General features: G+C 37.6%; 1 protein-coding gene and 1 long non-coding RNA gene across 44 annotated transcripts in view; one reads left to right on the top strand and one right to left on the bottom strand.

The window, feature by feature from the left end:
- The window catches only part of PCSK5 (proprotein convertase subtilisin/kexin type 5), a 451,769-nt gene that overhangs the window by 73,139 nt on the left and 356,570 nt on the right, over positions 1-22,060 (bottom strand). The window contains exon 24 of the mRNA XM_026518823.4: positions 14,251-14,319. Within this exon, the coding sequence (XP_026374608.1) occupies positions 14,251-14,319 (69 nt within the window). The remainder of the gene's footprint in view (positions 1-14,250; positions 14,320-22,060) is intronic.
- LOC113269841 (uncharacterized) overlaps positions 1-22,060 on the top strand; it is a 133,421-nt gene that overhangs the window by 34,022 nt on the left and 77,339 nt on the right. For 30 of the 43 annotated variants that reach the window (XR_008956891.1, XR_007189864.2, XR_008956872.1 and 27 more), the window contains 5 exons: positions 536-684; positions 1,627-1,786; positions 3,323-3,445; positions 10,580-10,653; positions 11,511-11,628. This is a non-coding gene — a long non-coding RNA (uncharacterized LOC113269841). Of the gene's footprint in view, positions 1-535; positions 685-1,626; positions 2,190-3,322; positions 3,446-10,579; positions 10,654-11,510; positions 11,629-22,060 lie in introns of all 43 variants that reach the window. The other 13 variants (XR_007189849.2, XR_008956878.1, XR_008956880.1 and 10 more) reach the window with 6 other exon arrangements.

Raw genomic sequence — 22,060 nt, 5'->3', positions numbered from 1 at the left:
ATATTTCTTGAACCAAATTTTTAAAAATGAAAGAAAGTTGTCCAAATTCCCAAGACTGGGCTCATAGGGACACATTCCTTGGGCAGCAGATAAAGGCAAGGGTACTAGCATATTGTTATTCTCACAACAGGGATTTGAAAGAGTGGGGTAAAGAAAGGTCAAGGTCCTTCCAGCTGACAGTTCACCACCCACTGACCACATGTCATTTATCACTGGTCCTCTTTTCGACTCTTCAGTGGCCAAGGGATCAGGGAAGTGAGAGCAGACTCCATCAGTTAAAAAAGAAATAGCAACTTCTTTAAAAGAATTCCTTTGGTAGAAGGAGAAAGTCAGACACTGCCAGGGGAAGATAATAGGCAAGGCCAGAAGGGCAGAAGAGAGAAATCAGGAAAACACAGCGGGCACATGTTTGGGACAACTTCACGTACAAACATATGATGTGAGATCTCGGCACACACCAGCAACGGTCCCCGTCGTCACCATGGTGAGAATGTCACTAGGGTGTTTGCAGTATTAGTTTCTCTCTTTTTGGCAGGCACATGGCAAGACTGCATTTCCCCATCCTGTGAGCTGAGGCATGGCCACGTGACTTGCTTTCACCAAAATACATGTGAGCAGATGTTACAACCGTCACATCTTGGGGAGAGCGTGAAGAGCCGGTGTACTTTCCTTTGCCATGACAAGGTACTGAGTACTCCATCAACCCGAGTCCTGGGTTGAGGACCGTGAAGAGCAGAGCTCCCAGCTGACCCATGATGGGGATGTGGCACGAGGGAAAAAAAAAAAAACCTTTGTTGTTTTAAGGTCTTGAGATTTGGGGGTCATCGGTGATCTGGGCACAACCCTGCCAATCCTAGTGTGTGCATGTGACAAAGAGCTTCTAAGCCAACAGAGTAAACAAAGTTACGCGCAGGTGGCTTAGGACTGACTATCTAATTACTCTTCCTACATGCATAAAATGGGTCAAGTTTCAACACTTCCCTAATGCTCAGTTTCTCCATCCATAAAAATCATCGGACTGTAGATGTGAGAAGACATCATCTAACATTAAGCGTTTAGCAGTGTGCCGGTGAATGATGATGCTTGAAAAACACTAGGTTATATGGCCCTATTATTTGGGGGAATAAACTCAACTAGTGATGGGACAGCAGCAAGCACAAAAGCATGCAATAAATATTTGCAAAGTGAATTCATGAGGAAAGCCAGGATGAACAAGCCATCAGGATACTGCTCAACTGCTACAAATTCTTCCAAGATTGGGTTCTCTTTTTTTAAGGTTTTTCTCTTTTAAGATTTTATTTATTCATTTGAGAGAGGGTGGGGAAGGGCGGGGGAAGAAGCAGACAAGGAGGAAGAGGGACAAGCAGACTCCATGCTGAGTGTGGAGCCCGACAGGGGGCTCCATCTCAGGACCCCGAGATCATGACCTAACCCGAAACCCAGAGTCAGGCACTCAACCCATGCCCCTAAGGTTTTGTTTTTTCAAAACCCTCATCTTTGAAATGAGGTAACACTTAGAAAATGTGGGGAGAGGGAGGCTCTGATGAAAAATAAAAACAAGTAGTTTATATATTGTTTTTAATACACCACTGTCTAATGGAGCTTGCTTGTTTCTCTTTTCTTCAGCAAACTGGTGACGGTGAATTTAGAATCCTTCTTCTGAAGCTGGCTGGGTTGGCCTTTTAAAGAAAAGACACACCCTGGACTCTGTGGGGCTGATGTCGGAAAGCACCCGGGTCATGCACTAAGGTTGGCTGGCCAGTGGGTGATGCCTTTGGTTTGGAAGGTACCCAAACTGTTTGATACTACCCCCCCCCCCCCCACCGCTGAACGATTTTGGAAAAGGTCCAATGGGAGATCTGGGTACAAGTGAAATAAATAGAGATCTGTGATCACAATATCTGATTTGAAAAACCCTGTATGTTTGTCCCATTGGAAAACTAAAATGTGAACTTCTTGTCTCAGATGTTTGTTTCTTCTATGAATGAGGTCTCACTCCTTCCTAGAAAGAGTACCAAGGATAAATGAGATTGGTTCTCTAATTCCTGGACCTGAAGCTTGAATTTAATCTGGGACAGGGTTGAGAGAGCTCGCCTCATATTCATGTGGAGGAGAGAGGGCTGTATCCTGCCAGGCATACCCTTATCATGGAACCTACTCTCTCAGAGAGCAAAGGAGTTTCTATGAAGGTGAATAAAACTGCAGAGGTTAAGGGTAGTGGGGGAATGCAGAGCTAATTGAGAGCATGCCTGCCTGCTTTCTGTTATGGATTCCCCTGTCAGCTCTGCCCAGTGTCAGAACATTCCAGATGGAGGTCCTCAAAGCTGACAGCTTCAGGTGAACAATGACCCCAAATCAATTTGCAGGGCTATTATCAACAGTTTCACTGTTTGACTGGTACAGTCAACTCATGTCATTGGGCATAGAGCTGTAGCCCAATGAAGTACAGTGGTTGTTGTGTGTAGACTGAGGAAGAGGGCAGGAAGTAAGGTTTTCTTTTATCTTTTTATGAGTCCATAAAGCCTAATACTCTTTTCTCTAGAATTAGAAGGGAAGAGCATTTGGTGGTATGGATAGAACAGTTATAAAACACATGGGTTTTGGTCTTGGGTTTTGCAGAATGAATTCCTGCTTTTAGTAGTTAACAAGCCCCGTGACCTTATGCAAGTTGCTTGACTGTTCTAAGCTTAATTTCTTCATCTGCAAAATGTGAACAATGACATCAACTCTTTAGAGTTAAATGAGGTAATATGCTTAAGGAATTTAGTATAGACCCTGGAACATTAGATAAGTGTTCAATAAATGCTAAAGCAGGGGCTCCTGGGTGGCACAGCGGTTGAGCGTCTGCCTTCGGCACAGGGCGTGATCCCGGCGTTATGGGATCGAGCCCCACATCAGGCTCCTCCGCTAGGAGCCTACTTCTTCCTTTCCCACTCCCCCTGCTGTGTTCCCTCTCTCGCTGGCTGTCTCTGTCTCTGTCAAATAAATAAATAAAATCTTTAAAAAAAAATGCTAAAGCAATTAGGTTACTATTATAGTTAGGCCATGTAGGGACAGGAAAAGGGAGATTAATAGGTTTACCCTAACACTGTGCTTTTTAAGTCAGATTTATTGACCTATTTTCATGATGAATGAATGAATGTATGAATTTTGACAAATGTGTAGTCATATAATCACCCCCAATAATCAAGACATAGGACATTTCCAACACCCCAAATAGTTGTCTCATGCCCTTTATTATGGCGGCATGGTGATTATTAACTGAAGTCCATAATGTCCTCAGATTTCCTTAGTTTTTACCTCATGTCTTTTTCTATCCCAGGTTCCTCTCTAGGATACCACATTGCACATAGCTGTCGTGTCTCCTTAGGCTTCTCTTGACTGTGACAATTTCTCAGACTTGACCTGTTGGATGACCTTGACAGATTTGAGGAGTACTAATCAGGTATTTTACAAAATACCTTTCTATTGGGATTTGTCATGTTTTTCTCATGATCAGCCTGGGGTTATGGGTTTTGGGGTTGAAGACCACAGAGGTGAACTGCCATTCTCATGACATCGTATCAAGGGTATCTGCTATTTTTTTTCAAAGATTTTATTTATTTATTTATTTGAGAGAAAGAGAGAGTGAGCATGTGAGCAGGGGGAGAAGCAGAGGGAAAGGGACAAGCAGACTCTGCACTCAGTGTGGAGCCTGACATGGGGCTCGATCCCACAACCCTGAGATCATGACCTGAGCGGGAATCAAGAGTTGAATGCTCTACCGACTGAGCCACCCAGGTGCCCTGGGCATGTGCTATTAATATAACACTACTGGCGTTGCCCTGATCACCTGGACGAGGTAGTGCTTGTCAGGTATTGCCACTCTAAAGTTCTCCCCTCCTCCCTTCCATACTGCGCTCTTGGAAGGAAGTCACTCTGTGACATCTACACTTAGGGGTGGAGGGTTATGCGCCACTTCTGGAGGGAAGAGTGCCAAATAAGTTACTTGGACTTCTTTTGCACTGAAGATTCGTCTCCTCTTCTCCATTTACTTATTTATTCAACCATTCATTTATTTATATCGCTATAAACTCATGAATCTTTATTTTCTATTTTGGGTTACAAGCTAATACTATTTTATTTGTATTTTTGCTCAATCGTTCCGGCTTTGGCTATTGGGAACTCCTTCGGTTCCTTCCTGTGCCCCCTTGATAACCACCCCCTCGCCCCCCAGCGCTGTGGTGTTTTCTTTCGGGGAGCACTTCCTCCCTTTCTGTCACGACAGGTGCTGCAGTACAGCTTCTGTATTTCCTGCCCAGACCCAGAATCAACCGGGGCTCCATGAGCCTTGGCGTCTTTTTTTTGGAGATTGGCATTAGCAAATCAAGTTTTGGACCCATGGTGTGTTTATTGCTACTCGGGTATCTTTGCTTCTACATCCTCTCAGCTGACACAGCATGAAGTACTTTTATGCCTCCAACTAAAAAAATTTTTTTCTTAAGCTACCGAATGGCTGAAATAGTGCAATGAACAGCTTTGCAGGCTTTAGCTAGATCTTTGTTCCCCCCTGAACCATTTGAAAATAAGTTGTAGGCGTCATGATGTTTTATCCCTAAATATCTTTTCACCCATCTCCTAGACAAAGGACCAGCTCCGTTTAATACAACACAATTGCCACAGCTGAGGAAATATTAATTCGATGTTATTCAATTATAGTCATATATTCTTAATGGTCCCCCAAATATTTTTTAAAACTTTAAAAATCCCGTCTCCAATAAATATTTACACATTTTCTTAGTTGTTTTAGCTCTTTATTCTCTGGATTAAGTCCCTTTTTGTTTTTTCATTCTGTTGATTTTTTTTTTTTTTTAAGAGTGTGGGCCAGTTGTCTTATAGACATCCCACATTCTGGATTTATCTTCAGGCTAGTGATCTTCAGACTAAATAAGGGTTTCTCAACCTCAGCCTTGAAATTTTGGACCAGATAATTCTTTGTGGTTGGGGCCAGTCGCCTGCATTATAGAATGTTTAGATGCACTCTTAACCTTTGCCCACTGGATACAAGTAACAGCGCCCCAGTCATGACAACCAAAAATGTCTCAAAACATTGACAAATGTCCCTGGGATCATAGTCACCTCCAGTTGGGAATCACTGGTCTAGACAAGGATACTAGAATACTAGGTAATGTTGTATAATGTTGTCAAGATACTAGGTAATTCGTGTCTCATTAATGTATCACATCAGGAAATACATGGTATCAAGTTGGATGGAATTTAGGATACCAACTATACTAAGTTAGGTTGGTGACCAGCAAATCCCTCCATCGTAATTCACTATAGAAGTACTTTGAGCCTCTACAATTATCCTGTTCCCAGTTTTTCACCTAATGATTGTAGCATCCAGTGATGACTCTCTTTTGAGTCAATACACTCGGGGATGTAAAATTATAATTTTCTACTTCTTTCCTTGTGTACATGTTGGCTGAAGCTGTTGTAAAGAGCCTTTCCCTTTATTTTCCCTAATTCTTCCTTTTTCTCTTCTTTAAATATCATTTTGAGGCATGGATTATTTTTATTAATTGAACTGTGATTCTTTATCATCTGTATGTTTCGATGATCAAATTATCCCAAATTGGCCAGTGGAACCATTCACGCTAATTACTGTGTCATTTCCTATGAATATGTAAACCACTTACAATGTTTCAAATGAAAACTCTGTACAAAGATATACGTAGAATAGCTTCCTTTCCATCTCCTTCACCTTTTTCTGTATAGGTAACCATTTTCATTAGTTTTCTGGCTTATTCTCTCTGTATCTCTTATTCAAAAATAAGTAAAAAATGTGTGTGAGCACACATGTATATCCTTACCTTCTACTTATCAGTGCCTAGTGAGATCATTGCCCATTCATAGCGATCTTCTTTGCTCTTTTTATGGCCACACAGCACTCCCTAGTGTATGTGTACCTTACTGAATGCAAGCAGCCTTCCATGAATGAGCATTTAGGATGTTTCAGATAGTTTACTACCACAGATGATGCCACAGAGGGTTACATGTGAATATGCTGTTTTGAATTCGTGGATGTGTATCCTCAGGGTAAATTCCTAGAAGAGATGCCGTGGGGTAAGGATGAATGCCTATATAATTGCGTTCTATACTGCGAAATCTCCTTCCGCAGTAGTTGTAACATTCTGTCTTTCTACCAGTAATAAATGAGAGTGTTTGTTTTCCTGCAGCCTTGTCTGTATAGTGCACTGTAAGCTTATGAATTTTTGCCAATCTGACATGTGAGAAATGGTTTGTCATGGTAGTTTTACTTTGCATTTCCCATACAATGAACAAGGTTAAGCATCTTTTCGAAGGCTTAAGGGACATTAGTTACACATGATTTTTAAAACCTAACTCTTTCTTCATCATTTCCTGGTTGTTACCTTAGACGAGGCTCTTGTTACTTCATATCCAGATTTCTGAAATAATTTTCTGCTAATTTCCCTGCCTACAGCCTTTCTCCCTTTCAGTTATCCTAAACCCAGTTACCCCAGTTACCAAGTTAATCTTCTTAAAACACTTCTTCAAAACATTCTCTCTCTCTCTTTTAAAAGAACTTTTAATTATTCTCTTTTAGCCACAGAATACTTTCAAACTCATTAGTCCAGAAGTCAAGATATGGTTTTCTTTCCATATCTCTAAACTTCTCTTTGTTTATTCTCTTATATTTACTTAACAGGACTCCCCCACCTCTGCCTTATTTGTGGGGTATATGTTCCAAGACTGCCATGGACGCCTGAAACCATGGATAAAACCAAACACTATGTGTACTATGTTTTTTCCTGTATGTACATACTTAGGATAAAGTTTAATTTATAAATGGAGCATAGTAAGAAATTTAACAACACTAATAATAAAATAGAATAATTATAATAACGTACTATCATAAAAATTATATGAATGCGGTTTTTCTCTCTCTCAAAAATAGCTTACTGTGCTGTACTCGCCCTTCTTGTGATGATAAAATACCGTGTGGTGAGATGAAGTGAGGGGAATGACCAAGGCGTTGTGACGCAGCGTTAGGCTACTACTAACCTTCTGACGATACATCAGAAGGTGGATCGTTCTGCTTCTGGACCTCAGTTGACTATGCAAAACTGATACCATGGAAAGTGTATCTGTGGATGGGGGGGGCAACTATATTATATTCCTTCTGCAAAATTAGTACATTCAGTGTCCTAAAATCCATGGCAAAAATTCTTCCCTCCAGACCTTTTTCCTGCTGCTTTCCAGTTTGAAAGCCCTTCCGCAATGCAGCTCTGCCCCCTTATCTATTTGAATTCCATGCGAATTCCAACTCCCATCCTCTTGGAAGCCTTCCTTGATCACTTTCAGCGGTCAGAGGTTCCCTCCTTTTCTAAATTCTTTAGCTACAAATGTTTGTCCCCTTATTTGACACTTAATTTATATGAGCTTTATCTTGTAAAAAATGTTTATTATTTAAATATAGTTCTACAACGTTATTTAGTTCAAGAGCACAACCCGGTGATTTCAGAATTCTATACATTACGCGATGCTCACAGTGATATGAAAGTAGTCACCACCTGTCACTATACAGTGTTATTACAACATATTGACTGTATTCCCTATGCTGTACTTTCTATCTCTGTGACCTATTTTTTGGATAACTGGAAGTTTATACCTCTTAATCCCCTTCACTTGTTTTGCCCACTCCCTACCTCCCTCCTCTCTACCAACCACCAGTTTGTTCTCTGTAGTTATGAATCTGTTTTTGTTTTGTTTTTTAGATTCCATGTATAAGTAAAATCATATGGTATTTGTCTCTCACTTTTTTCGCTTAGCATGATACCTTCTAGGTCCATCTATATTGTCACAAATGGCAAGATCTCATTTTTTATGGCTGAATAATATTCCATTGTGTGTGTGTGTGTGTGTGTGTGCGCGTGTGTGTGCGTGTGTATACATCACATCTCTTTATCCATTCATCTACCGGTGGACATGAGTGGCTTCCATATTTTGGGTATAGTAAATAATGCTGCAATAAATATAGGGGAGCATATACCTTTACCAGTTAGTATTTTCATCTTTGAATAAATAATAATGGAATTACTGGATCATGTGGTGGTTCTATTTTTAATTTTTTGAGGAAACTCCTTACTGTTTTCTACAGTGGCTGCACCAATTTACGTTCCTACCCGCAGTGCACAAGGGTTCCTTTTTCTTCACATCCTCCTCAACATTTGTTACTTCTTGTCTTTTTGATTGTAGCAGGTATAAGGTAACATCTCATAGTTTCAGTTTGCTTATCTTTAATAATTAGTGATGTTGCGTATATTTTCATGTGTCTGTTTGTAATCTGTATGTCTTCTTAAGCAAAATGTCTATTCATGTCCTCTGCCCATTTTTTAACTGGATTGTCTGGGTTTTTTGTGTGTGTGTGTTGAGCTGTAGAAGTTCTTCTCCCATTCAGCCTTTTCATTTTGTTGATGGTTTTCTTTGCTGTGCAAAACCTTTTTATTTTGGTGGGTTGCCAATGGTTTATTTTTGCTTTTGTTCCCTTAGCCTGAGGAGATATATCCATAAATATTTTGCTAAGGCTAGTGTCAAAGGGACTACTGTCTATATTTTCTTTTAGGAATTTTATGGTTTCAGATGTTTAATCCATTTTGAGTTTATTTTTATGTATGGCGTAAGAAAGTGGCCCATTTCAGTCTTCTGCATGTAGCTGTCCAGTTTTCCCAGCACCATTTGTTGAAAAGACTTCCCTATTGTATATTTTTGCCTCCTTCGTCATAGTTAATTGCCTATGTAGGCATCGGTTTATTTCTGGGCTCTCTATTCTGTTCCGTTGATCTCTGTGTCTATTTCTGTGCCAGTACCATGATGTTTTGATTATTATAGCTTTGTTGTAGGTCTTGAAATCAGGGAGCATGATACTTCCGGCTTGGTTTTCTCTCATGATCACTTTGGCTATTTATGTTCTTTTGTGGTTCCATACAAATTTTAGGATTATTTGTTTAGTTTTGTTAAAAATACTATTGGTATTTTGATAGGGATCGCACTGAATCTATAGATTATTTTGTGTGGTATGGACATTTTAACAATATTAATTTTTCCAGTCCATGAGCATGGAATGTCTTTCCATTTATTTATGTTATCTTCATTTTCTTTCATCACTGTCTTAAGTTTTCAGAGTATAGGTCTTTAACCTACTTGGTTAAATTTTGGTTAACCAATAAAATTTTGGTTGAAAATAAAATTTGGTTAAAATTTATTTTTTGATGCAGTTGTAAATTGGATTGTTTTCTTAAATTATCTTTCTGCTACTTTGGTACTAGTGTATAAAAGTGCAACAGATTTCTGTATATCGATTTTATATCCTGCAACTTTACTGAATTCATTTATTCTATCAGATTTTTTGGTGGGGTCTTTAGGTTTTGTATATATAATATCATGTCATCTGCAAATAGTGACAGTTTTACTTCTTTATTTCTGATTTGGATACATTTATTTCTTTTTCTTGTCTGATTGTTGAGGTTATGATTTCCAGCACTATGTTGAATAAAAGTGATGAGAGTGGACATTCTTGTCTTGTTCCTGATCTTAGAGGAAAAGCCTTCAGTTTTCACCATCGAGTATGATTACTAGCTAGGGGTTTTTCCTATATGGCCTCTATTATGTTGAGGTATGTTCCCTCTGAAGCCATACTGTTGAGAGTTTTTATCATGAATGGATGTTGAATTTTGTCTCATGCTTTTTTTGCATCTATTGAGATGATCATGTTTTTTCATCTTCACTTTGTTAATGTGATTATCAAGTTGATTGATTTATGAATATTGAACTATTCTTGCTATTCTTACTATTATTCTCAGAATAAATCCCACTTGAGCCTTTGAAAATATTGTTGAGTTCAGTTTGCTACACCTTTGTTGAGGACTTTTGTAGCTATATTCACTAGGGATAACGGCTTGTAGTTTTCTTTTTTTGTTTTTTTGTGATGTCTTGTCTGGTGTGGGTATCAGGGTAATGCTTGCCTCATAGAATGAATTTGGGAGCTTTCCTTCCTCTTCTATTTTTGGAACAGTTGGATCCTTATAGCCTTTTTCTTTTATTACAAGTACCTAAAATTTTTAAATTTGTGTATATTTTTCCCCAAGGGTAGGGACTAAAGCCATTTAAATGAGCAAAAATTAATGGATTTTTGTCACCTACTTCTAAGCCAAAATAAAGGCACATTGACCTCTATTTTATTGACAAAGTAAGGAAACAAGCAGGTCTTAGCAATTTGATTAAAATCAATTATTAAGTCAGGGTTTGTAAGTATGGGCCCCAAATCTTAGGTTATAATCAGGTGTCAAACCTATTACAATAGCCCCTAAATTAAAACAAACAAAAAAAGACACCTCAAGCTCAAGACATTAAGTACAAATGACTCTATTTACTTATTCTCTCAATGAAGAAATACAATTTGGAAAACTTTGATTTATCTTAGACTTTCCATTCAAGATACTAGCTAGACAAAGAATTTCACATCCAATCACCTTGGAATAAGATGGTATTATATAAAATGCGATCTGTTTGTTTTCAGCCTAATAAAGAAGAGAAATCTAAGAGAGAACAGATTGGTGGTTGCCAGAAGCAGAGGGGGAAGGATGTCAAAAGGTACAAACTTCTACTTATAAAAAAAATAAATCCTGGGGATGTAATGTGCAGCATGATGGCTACAGTTAATAATGGTGCATCGTATGTTTGAGAGTTGCTAAGACAGTAGGTTGTAAAAGTTCTCATCACAAGAATATAAAATCTGTAACTCTAAGGTGACAGCTATTAACTAGACTTATTGTGGTGATCACTGCACAATGTATATAAATTTTAACCATTACTTGCACACCTGAAACTAATGTAATTTTCTATGTCAATTTATCTCAATAAAAAGGAGAAATCTAACCCCATAATAATAAAAACACACTTGTTTCATCCTAGAATAGTAAATGCAATATTTTGCTCAAAATACAACAGCCACTTTTTTTTTTGACCCTATTTCCTTTTTTTGTCCTCTTTTGTTAATCTTTCCTTGGAATAATAAATAACTCCACCCAGGAACTAGACAAGATCGGAGTCAATCTGGAATTTGAGTTCTTTTATACTGGGTGTAAAAAATCTTAATCTATAGTTGCACTAAATATCTGGAAAGCAGTAAAAAAAAAATTCAGAAAAAAAATTCCACCATTTCCAACAACTAATCACTACATGGTGTAGAAAAAATGTCTCAAAACAACTGATTGCACTTTTCTTTTCTTTTTTTTTTTTTTATAGATTTTATTTATTTGATAGAGACAGCCAGCAAGAGAGGGAACACAAGCAGGGGGAGTGGGAGAGGAAGAAGCAGGCTCATAGCGGAGGAGCCTGATGTGGGGCTCGATCCCATAACGCTGGGATCACACCCTAAGCCGAGGGCAGACACTTAACCGCTGTGCCACCCAGGCGCCCCTGATTGCACTTTTCTGTAACTCTCCTAGAGATTGTCTAGCTCGGGTTCAAAGATGAATCTACATTATTAAAATGGAAGAAAATGGAGCTCTTTCTTTCCAAAGGATGATGTCCCTTCTCACAAGAGGAATCTCAGGAAAATCTGTGGTAAATTATTCATATCTTTTAGAATTTATATTTGTATCTTATTAAAATTATGAAATTTGATAAACCCTGTCTCCTTCAAATCTCCATTATAGTTCTAATATTTTATGAAAAAATATTTCTGTATCATATGATTTATTTCCCCTTCTTGGGCCATAAATGAAGTTCGAATAGAGAAAACATTATATCTAGATCCCTGGGTATCCTGAGCCAAGCATCCCCACTTTAAGCTTTGGCAACTCTCAGATTCAGTTCAACAAACATTATACATGATAAACTTATTGTACATTTATTGTATCCTAGGCCTGCTGCTAGTTCTTTTGGTAGCACAGTGTGTAAGTCATAGAGCTTATTCTAAGTAGTTTAGTGTCCAGGCAGAATGATATGTATGCACCAAATATTACACAGATCAGCTATAAAAAGTATTATTTTTGGCCTACAAACAAGGGGAAGCAAGAAAAGAGATTTAACGCAAGTGCAAAGATCAGCAAGACTCCAAATATAAGGTGGTAATTGGGTTCATCCAGGGCAATCTAAAAATACACACGTTCCACCGTATAGAGACTTCATAAACTAAGAGAAATTTTCTAATTTAAAATGAGAATTTAGCAGCATTTAGAATGTTCTAGTCACTCTCCTGTGATCCCACTGAACATTGTACCTCTCTCTACTCTGGCAGGTTGCCTTGTAAAAGACTTCGTTCCAGGTATGTTACTTGTAACAGCCAGAGGGGGCCTAATAGTGGGTTCACAACCATATCAACACTGAATTCCCAGTGCCCCAGGGAGCGCTCAACACATTGCAGACCATTACATTTTCTTAAAAGAGTGAATGAACTAAATATTTCTGTAGCACTTTGCAGAGTGAATCAAACTTTCTAATTTACCTCTTTTTACAAGTTGCTTCTTGTGGATTTTGAATCCCCAAATGGCCAACATCTGATATGGATTTTATTTTCCAGCGGCCACACTTGGTCTCATCTGTAGCCAGATCAGCTAAGGGAAGGGTGGGCACAGTGTAGGCCCCTAGTAATCATGGTTGTCACCGTTTCCAGGTTTTGAGATTTTACAGACACGCAGACACACACACACACACACACACACACACACACACACACACACACAATCACAAAGATGCTAGCATGGTCACACAAGTACAATAATAGCAAAGGTGCAAAAGGAGACCACAAAAATTAGCTGAAATATGAAATCTAATGGGCAAATATAGTCTTGAATAGGCAAAAATGTGAAATCAAGATAGTCAGGACATTTATCCTTGCTCCCTGCAAGAAAGACCACCTCCTGTCACTTCACAAGATACACTGGAATTTGCTTATCTTTTCAATTTTAGTACTTTTATTACTTATGTTTAGGTTTATTTTGCTTCCCAGAAAATTAGCATTTTACCCTTAAATCTCTTACTCTAAATATTAACCCCTTCCTAAGTGTGATTTCATTATTAGATTTTATTTTCCAGTAACATACGCCCCATTTCATAGTGGAAAGTAATGGGAGAATGGTGTTCAAATTCCTAAAACCTCTGTTTTGTAGTTACAGATATTATAGAAAATGCATCATTTCCATTTAGGGCAGAGAGAATCTGTGACAGCCATCAGATAAATTATAATTCACGTATAACATTTAAGAATTCAAGGAAATCCATTAGGTAAAGCCAGTAAAAAGTCTACTTAATCCTGGCACAGCCTGACCCCTTCCAACCTCGTGAGTGTTTGGTGAACCCTTGGCTTAACCAGGCAGCTTATTAGAAATGGAATTCTCAGGCCCTACCCAGACCTGTGAATCAGAATTTGCATTTTAACAAATCCCCCATGGGATTTGAAGGAGGAGTTAACCAATCATAGAGAAACTCCATGAATAGAAATTACTCCATCAATCTTTAATTTAGGTTGGGTTTTCTTACAAAGATCTATAGACCCAAAGGCTAATTATTTTCAATATCTTGACTAAATTCACGTTAAGATACATTCCTGGAATTTGGTGGCCTCCCTATATTTCATTTTACATCCAGTCCATTGGTTCTATGTGGTACAGACTGTCCATCTCCCCCTCTCCACAGGAAAACCAGGCGTGTATGGGGAGAAAGGGATCAGTGATTTGAGTTAGAGAATTATATGGAAGACTGACAAGGACTGTTCATTGTATGGTGGGGATTTCAACTCAGTTACCACATTGCTTTCTTCTCAAAGGGTTGTCTTAGGCTCCAACCAATGGAGTCATTTCTGCAAAGGAACCCCCCCCCCAAACTTGGGGGTTTGTGAATCACATGCCGAATGAGTTCGATTAATTAGGCATTTCTTTGCTTGAGTTTCTTTCTCCCACCATGGTTCACCGCATTTGTGACCTTGAGAAGCCAAGGAGAGGCCACATCCTATGCAACTGGAAACTTGGGTTTCATGAAGATGAGTGACCTCTCCTTTGCCTCAAAAGGGAGCATCTCCCACCACGACCACGACCCTGTTTGCATGGGCGTGAGCCTACTTCATGGGTATCGATAGTGCCACCGGTGATAACAATGACAACATTCCTGCTGACAAAATTAAGAGGCGTGGGGGAAAAGAAAAAAAAGCTCTGTCAACTCTTTAGGCAACAAAGAAAAGTGGCATACCCAAGCTGCATCCCAGACATCCTTCTTCACAAGGCACACACTCTTCATAGTCTGGGTCGTGAACTTCACCTATACAGGAAGAGTGAGAAACACTATTCATTTTCTCTGAGTGGAGACACATTCATTGCTCTGAAAATATGTTGGTGTGTAGCTTATTTTCTGCCCTTTCCCTTTTCTCAGAGACAACAAATCTTAATTCTTTTAGCTGTTTCTTTTAGTTTTTACCTTCAAATCTCTAAACAACACGATTATGATGCTACCCGTTGACGTTATTCTTGTGCATTACCTGTCGTGGTAAAGACGAGCTTGGTTTCACCACATTCCAGCAAACACAGACATTACTTCCATCCTCCCAAATGATAAATTGTGCTACAGTAATGCATATATTCAGTATTTATGTTGTCACGATTACACTATTATTTTCATATTCTGATGACATTGGGGCTCTTATACACCTTTTTGTTTTCTCTTGTGCTCCTATTTGGCTTCTTTATTTATTTTCTCAATATCTGTCCTTAACTCATCCGCAGCTGTACCACAGGTAGAAATCTTCCAACCATAGCATTAGTATCTTCTTTACTGTCATCCTGAGGATTCCTTTCATCCCGCTCTTCCTTCGATGCCCCATTTTCTGGACCTTAGATGTTCTAATTTCCTGTTCTTTTTTTTTGTTGGAACATACCATTTACAAGTAGTTTTCCCAAGAAAGGACGCATGGGAGGTAAAGTTTTGGAAAACTCGCATGATTGAAAATACTTTTTTTTTTTTTTCCTACCCTCACACATGACTCATGGCTTGACTGAATTTAGGAATAAAAAGAGAAATAATTTCTTTTCTCAAAAGTTTGAAGTTTTGGTTCCATTTTTATGTTTTAGTTTCCAGTATTGTTGAGAAGTTCAATGTCATTCTGATAGCCAATCCTTCTTGTATGACCTGCTTTTTTCCCCCTAGGAGTTTTTAAGATTTTCCTTTTACAGAAAAAAGAAATCTATTTTCCAAATTCTTACGATGATGTGTCTCTTTTTAAAATCCATTATGCTGGACATGCAGAAGGCTTGTTCAATCTGGAAATTCATGCCTTTCAGTTCTGAGGCAATTTTCTGAATTATTTCTTTGTTAATGTTCTCTATTCTGTTTTAGCTTTTACTCTTTGAAAAACCTGTATTATTTGAATTCCTGGGTTGACCCTTAATTTTTTCCCCCTTCTCAATTTTCTACTTTTATTTTTTCTTTTGGTTCTACTGTCTCAGTGGTTTTTAAGTTTTTATCTTTCTACTCCTCTTCTTCATTTTCATTCTTCTATAATTTTTAAAAAATTTAAAAAAGATTTTACTTATTTAGTTAGGAAAGAGAAAGAGAGTGAGCGGGGGTGGGGCAGAGGGACAGAGCGAAGAGAGAAGCAGACTCCCCGCTGAGCAGGGAGGTCCATCCCAGGACCTGGAGTTCATGACCTGAGCCAAAGGCAGATGCTTAACTGACTGAGCCACCCAGGTGCCCCTGTATAATTGTTTTTAACGATTGATTTATTGATTTTAGACAGAAAGAGCCCACACATGCACTCACATGAACGCATAAGTTGGGGGAGGGCAGAGAGAGAGAATCTCAGACTCCTCACAGAGCATGGAGCCCAACGTGGGGCTCAGTCTCATGGATCATGACCTGAGCCCAAACAAAGAGTCTGATGCTTAAATGAGTGAGCCAACCAGGTGTCCTCCCTTTTCTTCTATAATTTTTTTAAAAGTTTCAAGATCACATTTTATTTTCTGAATACTCTTTTTTAAATGTATTTTTTAAATTGTGTGTTTCAAGTATACAGTATCATTTGATGTCTGTGTATATTGCAAAGTGATCACCCCCCAAAATCCAGTTACCATCCATCACCCTATAATTGGCCCCCTTCAGCCCTTTCTCCTACCCCTTCTCTCTGGTAACCACCAGTCCGTTCGCTGTATCTGTGAGTTTGTTTGGTTTCTTAGATTTTACATACGAATGAAATCATATGGTATTTGTCTTTCTCCTGATTTATTCCACTAGCATAATACCCTCATGGTCCATCTGTGTTGTAAATGGAAACATTTTATTCTTTTTTTAATGGACCAACTTTATCCATTCACCCATTGGTGAACATTTAGCTTGTTTCAGTTTTTTGACTATTGTAAATAATGCCATAATGAACACAGGGATGTGTGTATCTTTTCAAATTAATGTTTTCATATTTTTTGGATAAAAACCCAGTAGTGGAGTAACTGGATCATATGGTAGTTTTATTCTTAATTTTTTGAGGAATATTCATATGTTTTCCATAGTGACTACATCAATTTACATTCCCACTAACAGTGTACGAGGGTTCCCTTTTCTCTGCTTTTTCTCCAAAACTTGTGATTTCTTGTCTTTTTGATAATAGCCATTCTAACAAGTATGAGGTGATATTTCATTGTGGTTTTGATCTCTATTTCCCTAAAAATTAGTGATGCTTAACATCTTCTCTTGTGCGCGTTGGCCATCTGTTTGTCTTCTTCGGACAAGTGTCTTCCCAGATCTCTGCCCATTTTTTAATTGGGTTGTTTGTTCTTTGTTCTTGAGTTGTATTAGTTCTTTATGTATTTTGAATATTAACCCTTTATTGGATGTGTATGATTTGCAAATATCTTCTCCCATCCAGTGGATGGGGTTTTGGTTTTGACGATGGTTTCCTTTGCTGTGCAAAACCTTTTTAGTTTGATGTAGTCCCATTTGCTTATTTTTTTGTGTGTGTCCCTTGCCTTTGGAGTGTGATTCACAAAACCATTGTTAAGACCGATATCAAAGAGCTTACTACTTATATCTTCTTCTAGGAGTGTTATGGTTTCAGGTCTTACATTCAAGTCCTTAATCCATTTTGAGTTAATTTTTGTGTATGGTGTAAATAAAGTGGTCCACATTCATTCTTTCGCATGTAGCTCACTGGTTCTCCCAGCACCATTTATTGGAAAGACTGTCCTTTCTCCATTGTATGTTCTTGGTTCTTTTGTCATAAATTAATTGTCCATAAATGTGTGGGCTCTCAATTCTGTTCTAAAGACCTATATGTCTATTTTTTCTTTCTTTCTTTTTTTTTTTTTTTTGGTATGTCAGTAATCAAATGTTTTGATTACTCTAGCTTTGTAGTATAGTTCGAAAAAGGGAGTATGATACCTCCAGCTATCACTCTAGATATACACTATCTTTTGTGGTCCCATATAAGTTTTAGAATTATTTGTTCAAGTTCTATGAAATACGCCATTGAAATTTTGATAGGAATTATATTTAATCTGTAGATTGCTTTGGGTAGTATGGGCATTTGAACAGTATTGCTTCTTTCCATTCATGAGCACAGAATATCTTTTCATTTACTAGGTCTTCAATGTATTTCATCAGAGTCTTAGTAGTTTCCAGTGTACAGGTCTTTTAGCTCCTTGGTTAGATTTTTTTCCTAGGTATTTGATTCTGATTGATGCCATTGTTAAGTATAATTAAGTTTTCTTAATTTCTTTTTCTGATAGTTTGTTATTAGTGTAGAGAATGCCACACATTTCTGTGTATTGATTTTTGTATCCTACAACTTTACTGAATTCATTTATTCTATCATTTTTTTTATTGAGTTTTTAGGGTTTTCTGCATACAGTATGTGATCTGCAAATAGTGACAGTTTTAGTTCTTCATTTTTAATTTGGATGCCTTTTATTTCTTTTCCTTGGCTAATTGCCCTAATTGCTAGGACTTCTTACACTATGTTGAAAAACAGTGGCAAGAGTAAGCATCCTTATCTTTTTCCTGATCTTAGAGGAAAAGCTTTTAGCTTTTCACTGTTGAGTGTAATGTTAGTTGCGGGTTTGTTATACATGCCTTTATTATTTGAGGTATATTCCCTCTATACCCACTTTGTTGAGCGTGTTTATCATAAATGTATGTTGAATTTTATTGAATGTTTTCCCTCCATGTATTAGGATGATCATATGGTTTTTATTGTTCACAAAAATGAAATTTATTCTTCTTTTTGTAGTTTCTTTAGGTGTAAAGTTTTATTGTTATTATTATTATTATTATTATTATTATTATTGATTTAATCTCCTTACTAGCAATTGGTCTATTCAGATTTTCTAATTCTTCCTGATCCAGTCTTGAAAAATTGTATGTTCCTAGGAATTTATCCATTTATTCTAGGTTGTCCAATTTGTTTGTGTATAATTTTCTTAGTAGTCTCTTAGAGCCTTTATATTTCTATGTTATCAGTTGTAACTTCTGGCTCATTTCTGATTTAATTTTTTTGAGCCTCCTGTCTTTTTTTCTTGGTGAATCTAGCTAAGGTTTATCAATTTTGTTTATCTTTACACAGAACCAGCTCTTAATTTTATTGATCTTTTTTATTGCCTTTTTAATCTCTATTTCATTTATGTTTACTCTGATCTTTATTATTTTCTTTTCTTCTACTGACTTTGGCCTTTGTTCTTTTTTTCCTACTTCTTTTAGGTATAATGTTAAATTATATATTTGTGATTTTTCTCGTTTCTGGAAATGGCCTGTGTTACTATGTACTTTCCTCTTAGAACAACTTTTGCTCTATCCCATAGATCTTGGTGTGTCATATTTGTATTTTTGTTTGTCCCTAGTTTTTTTTTTTTTTAATTTATCCTTTGGTTTCTTTGATGACCCTTTGGTTGTTGAGTAGCATGTTGTTTAACCTCCATGTTTTTCTGGTTATTCCAGTTTTATTATTGTAATTTATTTCTAGTTTCACACTATTGTGGTCAAAGAAGATGCTTGATATGATTTCAGTCTTCTTGAACTTATTGAGACTTGTTTTGTGGCCTAACGTATGATCTACCTAGAAAATGTTCCATGTGTACTTGAGAAGAATGTGTATTCTGCTGCGTTTGGATAGAATGTTCTGTATATATCTATTAAGTCCATCTGGTATAATGTGTTGTTTAAGGCTGATATTTTCTTACTGATTTTCTGTAAGGATGATCTATCCATCGATGTAAGTGGGGGTGTTACAGTCTTCTCCCATTGTTGTATTGCTTTCAGTTTCTCCCTTTAGATCTGCTAATACCTGCTTGATATGTTTTGGTGCTTCTGTGCTGTGTGCATATATATTTATAAATGTTATATCTTTTAGCTGGATTCATCTCTTTATCATTATAGTGCCCTTCTTTGCCATTTATTATAGTCTTTGTTTTAAAGTCTATTATGTATGATATGAGTATAGCTACACCTGCTTTCTTTTCATTTCCATTTGCATGAAATTCTCTTTTTCATCTCTTCACATTCAGTCTGTGTGTGTCCGTATTTCTGAAGTGAGTCTCTTGTAGACAGCATATAGATTTTTTAAAAATCCACTCAGCTACTCTGTCTTTCGAATGGTGAATTTAGTCCATTTACATATAAAGTAATTATGGATAAGTATCGACTTATTGTCATTTTGATAATTGTTTCCTGGCTGTTGTTGAAGTTCCTCTCTGTTCCTTTTCTCTCTCTCTTCCCTTGTGGTTTGATGGCGTTCTTTAGCGTTATGTTTAGAGTCCTTTCTCATTTTCTTGTGTATATGTACTATAAGTTTTTCTTCTTTGTGGGTACCATGAGGTTCACACATAATATCCCATGTATATAAGAGGTTTTTCAAAGTTGGTAGCAACTTAATTTTGAACAGATTCCAAAACTTTACATTTTGGCTCCACTCCTTCCACATTTTATAATTTTGATAATACATTTTACATCTTTTAATTTTATGCATTCCTTAATTATTTTAATTTTAATTAATTTTACTACTTTTGCCTTTTGACCTTAAACTTGCTTTGTAAGTGACGGATGCACTACCTTTACTATACATTGACCTTTTCCAGTAAGATGAACACTTTGATGTGTTTTCACATGATTAGTGTCTTGTCTTTTCAGCTTAGAGAAACCTCCTTAACATTTCTTCTAAAGCTGGTTTAGTGGTGATGCTCTCCTTTAGCTTTTGCTTATCTGGGAAACTCCTAATCTCTTCTTCACTCTGAATGATAACTCTTGCAGGTAGACAATTCTTGGCTGGAAAGTTTTTTTTGCTTTCAGCACTTTGAATCATGCCATTCCCTTCTGGCCGATAAAATTTTTGCTGAAAAATTTGCTAATAGGCTTATGAGTTTTCCCTTGTACATTACATAAATTGTTTTTCTGTACCTGTTTTTTAGAATCTGTTTAACTTTTACCATTTTAGGGACATGTAGGTGGCTCAGTCAGTTAAGTGTCTGCCTTTGGCTCAGGTCATGATCCCAGGGTCCTGGGATGGAGTCCACATAGGGCTCCTTGCTCAGTGGGGAGCCTGCTTCTCCCTCTGCCTGCCGCTCCCCCTGCTTGTGCTTTCTCTCTCTCACACAAATAAATAAAATCTTTAAAATTTTTTTAAAAAATTTCCCATTTTAATTATATATTTTGGTGTGGTTCTCTTTGGGTTCATCTTATTTGGACCTCTCTGGGATTCCTGGGCCCAGATGTCTGTTTCCTTCCCCAGATTAGAGAAATTTTTAGCCATTATTTCTTTGAATATTTATTCTGTGTCTTGATGTCTCTCTCTCTCTTTCTTAAAGATTTTATTTATTTTAGAGAGAGTGTAAGTAAGCGGGGGGAGGAGCAGAGGGGGAGGAGCAGAGGGGGAGGGGGAGGGGAAGGGACTCCATGCTTAGCATGGAGCCTGTTGTGGGACTTGATCTCATGACTGTGAAATCATGACCTGAGCCAAAACCAAGAGTTGTATGCTTAACCAACTGAGTCACCCAGGTTTTCCTTGATATGTGTCTTCTATCTTTTGTTGTAGAGGTGCTGTTTATCTAGTTCTCAGGTTCTTTTTGGAGGAAAATTATTTTGCATCTAGCTGTAAAATAATTGTATCTGCAGAAGGAGATGAGTTCAGAGTCTTTCTACACCCCCACCCAGTTTCCCCTTTCTTATCTTTTTTTTTTAAAGATTTTATTTATTCATTTGACAGAGATAGAGATAGAAACAGCCAGCAAGAGAGGGAACATAAGCAGGGGGAGTGGGAGAGGAAGAAGCAAGCTCCCAGCAGAGGAGCCTGATGTGGGGCTTGATTCCATAACGCTGGGATCACGCCCTGAGCCGAAGGCAGACGCTTAACCACTGTGCCACCCAGGCGCCCCTGTTTCCCCTTTCTTATCTTTTCCCATTAATTTAATAGATTGGATCAGTTTGATTGGTACAAATAGAACAAGTTGGATATATGCCATGCAACTAGTTTTGACATCAAGCTGGTCGATTTTATTTATTAAAAAAAAAAAAAGTTCTGCTTCTGGGAATATGGAATTGGGTATATAAATGAGCAGACTGTCTTTTTAAATCTGCCTTCTTAAATTATTATTTTTTTAAGTTTTAAATCCTATACTACAATAGTAAACATAAAGCAGAAAAAGGAATGAGTGTCTTAATTATTCTAGAAACATCTTTTTAGTACCAGACCAGGCATAACTCTTATATGGAGCAGAGGAAGTCTGTAGCATTCTTACATGGAAAAGAACAAAAACTTTAAGTCCTGTTTTTTAATCTCCTTCTTCCCGTGTAAGATAAGGAATCAGGCAATAGCAATTACACGATTTGCAGAATTTTTACTATTTTCAAGTAGCTTTAGGTAAGCTTATTCTCATTGGCTTCTCTCACAGCAACCATCTTGGTGCAATGATCACCCTTTCACACATGAAGAAAAAAAGGCACCGAGAAATTAGACTGATTTTGCACAGGGTCTCATCACTAGTAATTGGAAAGGAGAAAATTGTTGGTCAGGACCTTCAGATTCCAATCT

This window comes from Ursus arctos, unplaced genomic scaffold, assembly GCF_023065955.2.
Source record: "Ursus arctos isolate Adak ecotype North America unplaced genomic scaffold, UrsArc2.0 scaffold_33, whole genome shotgun sequence".
Taxonomy (NCBI): domain Eukaryota; kingdom Metazoa; phylum Chordata; class Mammalia; order Carnivora; family Ursidae; genus Ursus; species Ursus arctos.
This window is presented reverse-complemented; position numbering and strand designations above follow the sequence as displayed.